The 14,358-nt window shown below is 39.6% G+C and overlaps 1 protein-coding gene across 1 annotated transcript in view; it reads right to left on the bottom strand.

The window, feature by feature from the left end:
- myo6a (myosin VIa) overlaps window positions 1-14,358 on the bottom strand; it is a 170,516-nt gene that overhangs the window by 139,179 nt on the left and 16,979 nt on the right. Inside the window, exon 2 of the mRNA XM_044329994.1 lies at window positions 3,713-3,847. Coding sequence (XP_044185929.1) covers window positions 3,713-3,829 — 117 coding nt within the window. The 5' untranslated portion in view covers window positions 3,830-3,847. The remainder of the gene's footprint in view (window positions 1-3,712; window positions 3,848-14,358) is intronic.

Raw genomic sequence — 14,358 nt, 5'->3', positions numbered from 1 at the left:
GCAATGATTTATTGATTAATATAATATTTGCCAACTATTAAATTAATCGCCAACTATTTTGATAATTGCAGAAGAAGAAAATTGCCAAGTTCTCCAATTCCAGCTTCTCAAATGTGAATATTTTCTGGGTTTGTTTGTCCTCTATGACAGTAAACTAATCAAGAAAATACAGATTAATCGATAATGAAATGATTGTCAGTTGCAGCCTTAAATTTCTATAAACTACTGTAAAGCATTTTATTTTGTAGGAATAAATTGTTGAGGGCAATATAAGATCAAGGGCTGCAAGTAGCCTGAAGGTGACATCCTCAAATGTCTTGTTTTGTCTCGACCAACAGTCTACAACCCAAAGATAGTTGGCAATTAACTGTCTGTCAATGAACTTATTGATTAATCACCTAATCATCACAGCTCTATAGAAATTTAAAGTTTGGTGGTTGGTTTGGTTCTGCCAGTTCCTTAGAGACAAAACTCAGGGCAAAAGAATGAGATCATGTAAGCAAAAAGGCTCCATGCAATCTTGTTTCATCAGTACTGATGTAAGCGACATGTAACCGAAGTAGAAAAGTCAGATCTTAAGGGATAAAAACCAACACGTGACTTGATTTTGATTTTGAACGCTTAGACTGGAACTTCAGCGTTGCTATGACAAATTTATCTTCACCTGAGAGAGTGGTCTGTTTATATGCCTGCAGCATTTTGGCTGAGTCATTGTCAGGACGAAGAACAAGTAGACACATGAATGGAGAGAATGCTAATATAAATAACAGACCTGCACCTGATAAAACATCTCAACTTAGTCAAAACTTTAACCAGAATGTGAAATACATGAAATGAATATATAAAATACATAAGTTAAGACACATAAGTTATTAAAAATGCTTTGTATTAGCACCTTTTTGGGGATGAGCAGGCCTGCAGTGTGTAAGAGCATGAATGTGTCCCTCATTAGATGCAAACTGTATGTCAGTTTTTACTGCAAAGATATGCACTGCACATCTGCACAAGATATTATGTTGTTCACAGAATATAATAATTTGTATGCACAATTTCTAATCTTCGTTTTCGGGACTTCTAGCCTCTGTAAAATCCATTTTTGTGGATCCAAGCAGACAACACCTGCTGTCCTCTGTGAAGGAGCAAGATACATTTTTCAGAGCCACCTTTCAAACCTACAGGGGATGAATATTTGATGCTCAAAACACTGGATCTCTGTGCAAAATACCTTTAAAATCCAAGACGCTCAGTTAAATTTATATATAGTACCATTCACATGAAGTGCAAAGATCAGAGCCATGGTAACTAGAAAACAGGTGGACTGAATATTTCTGGATACTGAGGTGAACATGTGCAGCACAGGAGGTTATAAAAACTGTAAAGGTGACTACATCATTGCAGAATAACTGCTGCTCTTCAAGCTGCAAACCTGCCTCCTAGAAATTACATTCATATTCAACTAAATTATTTTTCCAATTATGTTGCGTTAACAAACATAATTGCTCTGAAGTCAGAGGAGGTTAGGGTTAGGGTTAGGGCCAGGGTTAGGTTTAGGGTCAGGGCCAGGGCCAGGGTTAGGGTTAGGGTTAGGGTTAGGGCCAGGGTTAGGGTTAGGGCCAGGGTTAGGGTTAGGGTTAGGGCCAGGGTTAGGGTTAGGGCCAGGGTTAGGGTTAGGGTTAGGGTTAGGGTTAGGGCCAGGGTTAGGGCCAGGGTTAGGGTTAGGGTTAGGTTTAGGGTTAGGGCCAGGGTTAGGGTTAGGGTTAGGGCCAGGGTTAGGGCCAGGGTTAGGGTTAGGGTTAGGGCCAGGGTTAGGGCCAGGGTTAGGGTTAGGGTTAGGGTTAAGGTTAGGGGGAGGAGGTTTGGGTGGATGAGGGGTGTTTTTGGACTTTTTTCTGTATTAAACCAAAACCATGATCTTTCTCTAACCTTAACCAAGTGCTGCCAGACTCTAAATACAACCATAAAAAAGTTTAATAGCGCTGTAGTTTCCTCTAGCGGATATTGTAATGCAAGATCAGATATTTTGGTGATAAAAACAACAACGCAAGCTGTTTGTGAACATTTCACTCAGACGTTCAGTGTCAACATTTTTGCAACTTGCCAAATACATTAATTAACAAAATTTCCTCATTATGCTGAGAGAAAATGTAATTCAGCAGCATTACATTTCTAATAAAACTATTTGCTGTTGTAATTTAGTCACATATGAATGTAACTTTTATGAGACAGGGTTGGCAGGACAGATGAAGAAATAGTGCCTGATACTTTCAGGACAAATGCATGAAGACTGACTTGTGCAACAACCACCACAGGTAAAAAAATTTAGGATAAATAGGAAAATGTTCCACATGTGATGGACACCACACAGAGTGCACATTCACTGTCTGTCCTGAGAACCGTGTTCCCATTAAACAGTGACAGACATGTGTTTTATAGGCCGACAGTAAATAGAATTAGCGAGGAGGCTCTTTGAAAGGGAACACTCAGTCATAGAGGCCTTCCGGGTAAAGATTACCCAGTCAGACACAAAGCTTTAGGAGTTACCGCGGCGACGGGCTCTCAGTGACATTAAAAGCTTTGGTGAGAGCGATACGGCATCTCATCCAGCGGAAAAGTGAATTAACAGTGAATGGGGAGGAGATATCGAGGAAAGCCTGTTTGTCTTGCTGTGAAGAGCGACTTGACTTCAAACGCCGCTGATTAATTTTGTACTTGAGCCACATTAGACCTGCAGGCAGTAAAGGTGAGTCAGTAAGTAAATGATGTTTTATTGCTTCAGGAACTGTGGCCTCCTCCACCAGAGATTAAGTGACATGTTAAATCATTAACATACTTTAGGTAGATCGGGTAAAAGGCCTGGCAGGAAACTAAAGCTCTGAGAGATTTCAGGAAGAGTAATGACAACAATTTATTAGCAAAAATTTTCTGTGGAGGTTCTTTAACTTAAAGGACGGCTTCACAGTTTTTCCAAGTTTGTCTTAAAACAACAGTCAGGTGCCAAAATAAACACTGAAACATGTTTTTCTTGCTGTAATCATTCCTCCTGTTCATGCTGGCCATTAGAAGTAATGTACTTACAATGTAAGTGATTGGAGGATAAAATCCACAGTCCTCCCTCTGTGTAAAAATGTATTTTATAACTTTATCTGAAGCTAATACGAAGCTTCAGTCGTCCAAATGAGTCAAATCAAGTAGATATCTTTCAACGTTACAGTCTTTGTAGTGCCAACGTCCCTCTTTTTGTTACTATACTTCCACCTCAGCTCAACAGGGAAACACTGTCCGAGGAAACACAAAGAGGGAATTTGATGCTAAAAAGACTGTAAGTGTGTCAGATATCCACTTGATATGACTAACTCAGACTGCTGAAGCCTCATATAAGCTTCACATCAACTTTTAAATGCATTTTTGCGCAAAATGACTGTTTATCCCCCATCACTTACATTGAAAGCACATTTGAAGGGGATCTTTTAATAGCCGGTATGAACAGGAGGAATGATTACAGCGAGGAAAAACCTCTTTCACTGTTCATATGGACACCTGACTGTTGCTTGAAGACACACTTGAAAAAATTGTAAAACCATCCTTAAAAAGTTCTGACACACCACAATAAAGCCAAACTTAATTCATCCAAAAAGCAATTAGACAAATCAGAAATCCTTCAGTTAAAACCGCAGCAGCAGTAGTTTCATCTGTAAGCGTTTTGCTCGCTCACCTTTCCTTTCTGTTTGAGAGGTTCGATGGTGAGGCTGTCAGCTCCGATGTCTACTATGGTTCCCAGCTGGAACCCGTCCGTTGGGTGGGGCGCCCACACCGGCTTCCCATCCTCCATCGCACCGCTCTGAAGGCTCTGGAAAACATGACACAACCAACAGTCAGAGGTGTGTTTTCTTCACTGTATACAGTACAACCGCTTCAGTCACTTTAAAAACTACAATTTCTGTGTCCTTTTTTTTTTTAAACATGAAATAGAAGGTGGGTGTTTGATTGAAATACCAACTAAACATATTTGTCTTCTTAGTAACTCAAAGCAGATTCTTATTTTTTCTCTCCAATGTGGCACTAATCAAATCCCAAAGTTTTTTAATGTCAAACAGGAAAGACAGTTAAAAAAAAACCTCAAAAAACTCCAGTCCAAAGTGTTTTAACTTGCTTTAATCTCTTGAATCTTGGTTACAATTAAAGGTAGAGTCAGTGATTCTGGAGTAGCAAGGATGTTGAAGAGCAATAAGTAAAATAAAGTTGTGATGTGGTCTCTTAAGTTTAGAGATTAATTCAAAAAAAAAGAAGCCATCCTTAATCTGTGGCTTACACACAAACTATCCACTCACATGTTCTCTGAGCTCTCGAGGGGCTTTGTGGAAGCCAACAAACCAATTACAGTGTTACTGAGTCAAAGCAGCAGCTGATCGTGTTACTGTGATAATGTCGTTACGGACTGAGGACCTTTCCCCCTCAGTCTGACCTCTGATCCTCTGAGCCTCTGCTGATGTACAGGGCAGGGAAATAAAAGGGGAATATTCTAGTTGAGGTCATTTACTGCTTTAAATTTCATCTCAACCCAGAGAAAAAAAAACTATATTTAATTAACTAATGAAAAACACTACAGGGATATGTAACTGATGATAAAGCAAAAGTCAAAGCATATTGAAATACTCAAGAATTTATTAACTTGGCGGCAAATTTTACTAGTGCTGAAATGATATGGTGATTCATCAATTGGTACATCAACAAAAATCCTCAACTCTCATTAATCATTTTCTGCTTCCATCTTCAATGTGAGGATTTGCTGCTTCTCCCTTTTTATATCTTTGTTAATTCAATATCTTCGGGTTTGGGTCAGACAAAGGAAAACTTAAGTGACCACCAAAGTTATTACAGTTCATCCTGAGGAGGACAGGAATGTGTGTAGCAGAGTTCATGGTAATTTATCCAATAGTTGTTAAACTATTTCACTCAAAACCACAAATGTGAACCTCATGGTGGCACTAAAGGAAAAATCAGAGGATCACCAAAGTCAACAGGATTCAATCTTCAGAAACAATAAACATCTGTTCAAAAAACTGCACCAATCCATCAGATAGATGTTGAGATTTTCCAATTGATAAAAGACAAATTTGACCTGTAGGTGGCGATAGAGGAAAAGCCAGGGAATCACCACTCTTTATGATTAATCATCTGGGGAACACAAATGTTTGTACAAAGTTTCTTGGCTTGATATTTCAGTCTGGAACAAAGTGGTGTACTTGGGCAATTATACTACAGACTAGAACTGCAACAATTACTTGATGAATCGATTAGTCAATTGACAGAAAGTTAATTAGCAACTATTTTGATAATTGAATAATCATTTCAGTCATTTTTTTAAGCAAAAACACAAAAAACTGCTGGTTGTAGCTTCTCAAATGTGAAGATTTATAAGCTTTTCCATGTCATACATGATAGTGAACTTAAATATCTTTACATCAACATGAGGTCTAAGAAACTATTACAGCATTTTCAGCTATTTTCAGACATTACAGACAAAACAACCAAGAAAATAACCTGCAGATTAATGGATTGTTAGTGGCAGCCCTGCTACAGACCAGACTCTAAACATATTCAGGTAAAGAAATGTTAAGGTAACCACAGTCCTGAAGCTGTACTTCATTACTTCCCACCTCAACTCTTTCCATGAACATGAGCAGACCACAAACTACCAGCAGGTGTGAGAAAACAGGAAAAACAAGTTACCAACCCCCTGGACCAGACAGTATTTACATACACACAGTGCCGAGTCCAGCTTATAGATCATTTAGTATTCAGGATGAACTGTGTGAAGCTCCAGATGATGCTGTATCTCATGTTCTTTTACAGGTTTTATAGACTACCCAAGTCACGAACAAGACTACGTCAAAACCTAGTATATAGTTGAACCGTGTATGGTCTATGTGTGAAATTGTGGCCAATTTGTTTCAGGGATAGTCAGTGGTAGTGTTGAAAATGTGAATTCCTGGATATTAAATGTTCATCTGCAATTTTCTGTAGTGGTCCCAGTAATACTTGTTGTTAAAGTGTACTGAAGTAGCAAATCACATGACATGATTAAGCTACATTTGAGTAAAAAAAAAAAAAAGTTATAAATGCAGTGATTGTTATTTGGGCTGCTTTAACTGTGCGTTCTGCCTCATGCCTCCCGGCGCATTGAGCGCTGAAGCGGATGCAGCTGGAGCTGCGCAAACCAACGTTGGAGGTTTCTCATGTGCAGCAGCCCCAGGCGCAACACCGGGTAAGCTGCCCGACATCACCCCGAGGAGCGACATGACGCTCCCCGCTGGCACCGAGGCCATAAACCTCACGCGCTGGGTCAGCAGCCGCAGCAACGCCTCCACACGCTCCTCCAAAAGTCGTGCAATCACAGCGTGGGAGTCCAGGTGCAGACCGAGGTAGGGCACCTCTTGGCTCGGCTGCAGGGCGCTCTAAACGTTCAATAAATTCAGGAATGAGCTGCAGTCAGTGGAACCGCTGTAAACGCCCCCTGAGGACGTAATAGAAAACTGTTTACGCCAGTTCATTTGGACAGAGCAACAGCCAATGGAGAGACTCCAATGCTTGGCCGGCCGACCAATGGTGCAACTTCATCACTCAGCGACTCAATCAGTCACAGACATTCCTGTGTGTAGGCCTGGCTCCACTGTTGCGGTCCAGCCAAAAAAAGACATGTCTGAGCATTATGCTGGTGCAATATAATATGCAATATAATCAAAGTTTCGTTTGGTTATGGCTGTTGATTTTACATCTCTATCTGTAGTTTGTATGTTGAGTGTTGACATTAACAGCACAACCAGGCACAGAAACACATCTTTAAAAGATGAAGGCCTGGTCAAACTAAACTAGACATTTTACTTACATATTAATAAAGTCACTTGTTTCACTATTTTTTAACATATTTTGGGGCATTTTTATGCATTTATTAGAGATTCTGACAGTAGGGAGATGAAAGGAAACGAGGGGAGAGATAAGTGGAATAACATGCAACAAAAGTCCCCAGCTGGACTCGAACTGGGGACGTTTTGTGGTTCAGCTTCTTAAACCCTGAGTCAATATTAAAGTCACATTCTGTGATTCAGCTTTAAAACAAGATGTCTCTTACAGTTTCCATCCACACATCTGTGGCCGACGTGAAGCTGCTTACAACACGCAGCGGCTCTCCCCTTTACATCAGCCAAACTGCAAACTCAATAACAAGCACAAGATTTTTCAATAATGACCTCGACAGTGCGGCCCTGTCCAACACTGAGAGCTGCACTAAGAGGCTATCAAATTCAGTTAGGGAAATTAAACCATAATCGTCTGAGTACAGTTGTGTCCTTTATGTGCTGAGGTGAGTAGAGCAGCTTGATCACTGCGGAGCCAGTTATGTAACCGGAGGATCGTAAATGTCTAATGGACAGTGTAATGGCTCTGCTATCTTCACCCACTGGATCTATTTTTTGTTGTTCATGTATATAAACGCCTGAATTTATTGGCATTTGATGTACAAGTATTTTTCAATGGTGCATTTCATTTGTTTGCAACTTTGTCCATACACATACACAGCAAAAGTAGTTTTTCATGTTTGCATTGTGAGAGAGGACAAGAGAGAGAGAGAAGGATAATCTACTGATATACCAGCAGATATTAATTCACTGCAGACCAGCATGTCAGCTGATGCCAAAGATAAGTTTTGTCCACCAGAGAGTAGTGAAAAGTTTATTACTCAACTATAAAATGTCACCGCTGGTACAATTCTCAGTGTTAACCCTCTAAACAAGCTGCAAATATGCATTCAATATGCTTGTGTTGTATTCAAAAGAGCCCCTAAAAGTTGCTGAGTCAATGCATCAGTTGACAAACCCCCCCGAGTTGGCTCGCTGCCTTTTTTTTTTTTAGCCACGTCATTATACATGTTGTAACTCACATGACAGGCTGCAAACCTTTACAGATTTTTGTGTCTAAATGAGCTGAATACATAACTGTGATGGAAACGGAGGACAGCATGACACAGAGCGACTGAGTTTCCTGCTGAGTTGTCAGCTCCGCTCTTAAATGCAGTGAAGTCGGTCGTTTAAACAGACGTGTACCAGCGTCTCCTCCTCTACTGTCCAGTGGGATCGACTCTTCAGCAGCCAGCAGGAGAGATGCTCCGTGTTACACTTTGATTTTTATATCTGAACTGTGACCAGGACGGACACTTTTTTTATTTCTCTGTGTGGAAATCTGATGTTTTCACAAATGATGAACAGCTTTAAAACACAAGTCTCACAGGTAAAATAGGAGACTCATGTAGGCCGTTCTGTCAGTTTGGAGTAGGAATAATATTTCTCATAAGAGGCTGTATATATGTAACAAGATAAATAAGCAGAAATATAGATGCTTCCAAGAAGTGTGATGCATATTTCATTTGTATTTGTGATGATACTATAAAAGAAACTACATGTCTGATGACACTGTGTGGATGTTTATGTGTTGAGGTCAGAGAATCTGCCCTGTAGCTAACAGGTCACAGGTTCAAGCACAGCAAAAACAAACATCAGAGGTTCTGTTAAATGTTCCTGCTCTTATCATTACCCTGTATCTAAAAGGTTTGTGTAGATTTCAATAAAAAGAAATTCCACTTTTTAGTGGAACACACTTAGAAGTTTGGTAACCACTTCCCTATCACAAATTCTGCAAAACCCAGTGACAACATCTACACATGGCAACTATTTTATGGTTAATGGAAAGATTTTTGTGAGACATTGTGTGCATGTAAATGAGAATTACATGTTCACCTCCTGAGCACTACGAGCGCCTGAACACTGCGTAGCTGCAACCTGATTCGGGGACGTCTGAGGCCTGAAGGCAGGATGACTAAATGTAGATCAAAGGTTGCTGGTAACATATTGTCAGGGCTGTAAAAATGTTACCCAGTGTTACAAATCACCAGACCGTATTACTCTGTGATATAAAAAAAGGGCCATTTAAGGAGAAATCAATCTTCTAACTCAGTGGCGGGAAGCAAGTCAATACTGCTTTATCAGTGATGGGTGTGTGTGTGAAACGTATGTGTGTAAAGTGTTCGGAAATCGGAAATAAAAAAGTCATGTTTAAAGGGGAACTCCAACGATTTTCCAACTTTGGGCGGTCGAGTTGCATTTTGGGTAATGTAGGCGCCAGGTTTTGACAAGGAAGAGGAATGCCTTTATTAAATAATGTGATATCTCTGCGACATCAGTTTTGATCATTCTTTTATTGCAATGCTGAATCAGTGGAGTCTTTTAAACTGGTGACCATGACGTTTGAGTATAAACAACAATAAAAGAAAAACAACTGAATCAACTGAATCATAACTTGTGTCCGATATGGTGCTGGATGTTGTTCTCTCTATTTTCACATTCATCTGCTGAAGGAGGAAACTTTTAACACGTGTACCTACGAGCAGGATTTGTGACGTCACAACTCATTTGGAGCTAATCATGGTCCAGTATGCAACTTACACAAGTGTGATGTCGAAACTTGAAGCCTCTGGTGAACAAACACTGAGAATGGACTTTTACAGTGAGGGAGGAGACATGTTTTTGGGTGGAGGGGGAAGTTTAATAATGTCACTTACACAATCTGGCCCAGTGTAGTGCAGCAGGTTAATGAGAACATTAAAAACTCCCACTGGAAACATTCATGACTAAAAATGTCTGCAGTGCTGCTGCAGGACAATCTGACTTGAGAGTGCTGAATGGATTTCAACATCAGTCTCAAATATATATATAGAAGAATTTCAGCATTTCTCCACAACACTGGTAATCACGTTAAGTGTATTTCATACAAAACGGCTGCAGGCTGGTTTGTGAAAAGCAAGAAGGCAAGACGAGACCTGTTGTAACCTCTCGATTCAGCCCACACACATCACTGATACACTCAACATCTTCTACCAGCACACAGGATATGATGTAAGCACCTCCTGAGCTGTTGAACTGGGTTGAGCAACACCAATAAAAACTCTTTGCTTTGATGGAAGGTGAAATTATCATCGGGGTTATGATGTGGTTTATTCCACTTAATGATTTCGCTGCTAGAAAAAGCATGAGGCATGAAAGCACAAAGCCTGAAAAGCATGAGGCTTATTTAATATTTTTATTATTATAAACTATTTCCAGTTGTTGGTTTTAGAGACTTTAGGAGATTCGTTGATAATAACAAAAAGATAAAATAAAACCAGCCGTATCCCTCACAAGCTCCAAGTGGCTGACATCACCACCTGTTGTGTCCTTCTTTTTCTTGAGAGTCTCAATTCATTGTTTAAACAATAAAATATCTGACATTGGTGAAAACAGTCATCACAACTTCCCAGAGCCCAACATGATGACTTCAAATCCCTTTTTAATGTTCAACCAACAGACCAAAACCAAATGAAAAATAGTTTAAATTTTGAGAAAAGTAGCAAATCCTCATTTTTGAGAAGCTGGAAGCAGATAATGTTTGTCATTTCTGTTTCATAAATGACTGAAACGATTAAACAAAATGGTTGTGAATAATATTTCAACCCTGATTTACATTATTTAGTTGTTTATTTAGTTTTTTTATGTGTAAGGGAGAATATACAGTATCTAACAAAAATGTTAACAGATTTAGCTTACAGCTAATTTTCATCTGCAGTCCCTCGACAAGGCACAATTAAAACACAGACACTATTAAAACATTAGCGCTGCAACTGACAATTATTTTTGTTATTAATTAATGAATCTTATTATCAGAAAAAAGTGAAAAATGCTGTTACAATTTCCTAAAACCTCAGTTCAATATATTCTAAAGTGTTGAAAAAACTTCAAAGTACTTTATTATTTTCATATATGACAAAAGCATCAAATAGTAACATCTGACTGTGAAATTTTGCTATTTTTGCTGCAGAAATGACTGAAACGATTATTCAATTATCAAGTTATTGATCAACTGATTCATTGTTTCAGCTCTAATTTACACGACTGTATCTTGGTGGAATTTGAAAGATTATTGATGATACAAAATCTTCTCCATACTGTGCATTTTTTTAATTAATGTATTTGTTTTAATTGCTATAATGTTCACTGACTGCTCTCGATAATACCTTTAAATTTCTGCCTTTAAACTTTAAAAACCTGCTTCTCACTAAAGTAAACACGTGACTCACTGCAGCTAAATTTAGATCCCAAAGTCTCAACCAATCATTTCTGGTTTCACCAACAAACCTCCAGCTGTGGAGTCGGCTGATCCCTCCGGTCTAAAGCAGCTAATTCACAAACCACAAAGTAGCAACAACAGTCAGCTAATGGCAGCACTCATCATCATCATCATATCATCATCATCACATTAATGCTTTTTTTTTTTTTTTTAAACCAAAGCCTTAAACTAAAAGGGTGCAAAACTCATCTATTTTCAGCCACTGCCCTAAATATGAAAATCCTGCAAGTAAGGCTTCAGAGCTAAAATAAATCAAGTCCTCTGGAACGTTGTTTTCCATTAACATCCTCGGTGAGGTGAGAAATGAGAGACGCAGCTGAGAAGTGAATATCTGCAGACGATTCCCCGTGCAATAATCAGACTCGGAGAGCGTTAGCGGTCCGGCAGACACACACAAGCATTATGCTAACAGGGTTTTCACTAAATTGCTTTTAAGACAGTGAATGAACACAGTACGTGGAGGCAGAAAAGGCCTTAATAAAACAGTCAAGTGCATTTAAAACCTTCCAAAAAACACCTTCAGGTCACCATTCCTCACTTTAAACAACATAAATCTCACACAATGAAGCTGTGAAAATACATTAACACTGAAGTCATCCACTGAGAAACATCCATCTGCTGATAAAGACTTTTATTTATTTATGTTTTATATTTTGTTTGTGGTCCCTGCTGTTTCTCATCTGAAGATGGGGACATATTCTGCATATTTCAAGGTCTATATTTATATTCCGGGGCTCCAGAATATGATAGGGGACGACGAGGATTACGGATGATTACAGAGACGGTTATGAAAACCATCATCAAATGTGCATTAACGTTAGAGATGGCACCATGCGGCCGTGGAGAGGTGACTGCACTTTGAACTGCAGCAAACAGGAATCCCTGTCTTATCTACTGTATGTACGTACAGCTGTGGGCGTTTTGTTTAAAGCGCCAGCGAGACAATGAAATACAATCCAGCCAGTCCGGTTGGAGTAACAGATTATTGCGTTTAAAGGCTGATCAGAAAAACCACTGCACAGCGGTTTGTATTACTCAGAGTGGATTGTACTAAAGTTCATCATGCTTCTGCCCTGTTTACCAGCAGGCACATGTGGAACGCGTCTGTGTCCGCAGATCTCCGAAAAAAAAAAACGTGCGTACGGAACCGCGTGCGCGTCAGCAAGACCGCAGCTGTCCGCGGATGTAGAACATTTGGCGTGTTTTTAATAGTTTTTGGACGACGGCGGAGGTCTGCGGCACAGAGGAATAAGATATATCAGGCTCTGGATAAACACACACACACACACACACATAATACTTATAAGTAGATCAGTTCATTATTGGTTTTGGATCCACACATGAGGTTTGTTTACAATAACAACAAAAATCACCAGATTCATCCTTTAAAGATAAGTCAAGATTGAACTTTTATGCCCAGTTATAACTGAATTACTGACTTTTGATTCTAAGGATTTGTCTCATATGCAAACAAACTGCACCCACCTCCAGCTTTCAGGTCATGTGATCTCCTTTACAAAGAAAAATGGATTTTTCTTTTTAATTTCTTTCTTTCATTGTGCACAAAAGAGCCGAACACACCTGTCCTTCACAGCACTTTGATTTCTACAACAATGAGGTGCAGTATTTGGTTACAAGTCGAGTGTCTCTCAGAGTTTACATATCCAAACATACTGATGTTAAATAGCATGTCAGGTGCATTTGCACTGATGCGTGAAATCTGAACAACAGCAGAAGAAGAAGAAGTGATGTATTATCACTTGTTTTCTTTACATACAGCAGATTTGTGGCAGGACTTCTCCACTATCACGAGGAGAATTCTAACTTTTCAGTCAGTATATCTGAAGCATTGTTGCCTAAAGAAACTTTTGTCAAAACTCAATTTTCCAGTCTGCGGCTGCTTTGATGAACGAGTGCACGGCGAGCATCGGTTCGTGTAAATGTTCCCACGATGTTTGATTCATCTAAGCCGAGTCTGTTTGAACCGCAGCGTGCCGACGTCTCTCCCTTGTTACATTTGGCCTGAGTCATACTGTAAAAGGCTTATTTTGGGATGCGTTCGCACTGACAGGTTGTTTGTTTTGGTCTGTGGAGACATGAACTTTGTGGTATTTTTGCTTCTGGTTAATTTCACTTTACACGACCAGATTACAAACAAAATCAGGGCTTGAACTTCCATTACTGAATACCAGAGCTGTAATAAAGACTACTGAGGATAAGACCATGAACGTTCAAGTTTTGAGTCAAAAATTAGACCTTTTACACCTTTAATTTGGTTTGTTTAGTCTGGATAAAAGGGAAAAAATAAGCAGGTGTTGCCTTTTCAATCTGACAAATGATCCAAAAGCTGTAAACATGAAGTAATATGAGACTATCCTCCCAAGAAAAACGACAGAATCAGTTCCCCAAAACTACATATATTTATGTTCATGTGACTGAAACACTCTAGTGGCCGTAGGAGTGACGACGGGAACGAAGCAGGTAATCAGATCAGATGGTTGCAAACATTTTTCACAGCAGACATTTTGACTTGTCATAGCAGGAAAAGCACAGGTGTTGCTCATAACATTAACAACGTTATAACGCTTTGATCTATTAGGTGTCCCGGTAAATCATGACCTTGAGCGAGCATGCACTAGTTGTATATATGAAGCACACCTGTGCTTTTCCTGTAATGACATGAGAAAAATGTCTGCTGTGAAAAAAAAGTCTATTAGAGAGCAGCAGAGTCCATGTAGGGATCACTGTTCACCTGTTTCCAACCTCCAGTCAACACCGTTTTAAAAAACCATGACATCCCCTTACCTTGACCCTGTGGTTATTATTGTAACCATGACAACAAAGGTCCCCTAACCTTAAGGAATTATAATCCTTTCTCCTCTTCGGCCGACTGATGCAGCACGTCTTCTTCACGTAACATGAAGCAGCACGTTGTTCTCTAGACGTTGCCTTGAAGTGCGTTCAAATGTGCCATTCCGCTCACATATTTTGGCTCGGTGTACGGCCCCAATAACCGGGCCAGATTATCCATATATCACATTGGACGAGCGCCTGAAGGAACCAGCCAATTTGTTGTGCTGGGAGGCACCAATGTGAAGAAGATGAAAAACGTAAACAGTTTAAGTGCTCAGAAACGATAGATACACC

Source organism: Thunnus albacares, chromosome 16 (genome assembly GCF_914725855.1).
Source record: "Thunnus albacares chromosome 16, fThuAlb1.1, whole genome shotgun sequence".
Taxonomy (NCBI): domain Eukaryota; kingdom Metazoa; phylum Chordata; class Actinopteri; order Scombriformes; family Scombridae; genus Thunnus; species Thunnus albacares.
The sequence above is the reverse complement of the archived record's forward strand: the minus strand, read 5'-3'. Positions and strand labels throughout refer to the sequence as shown.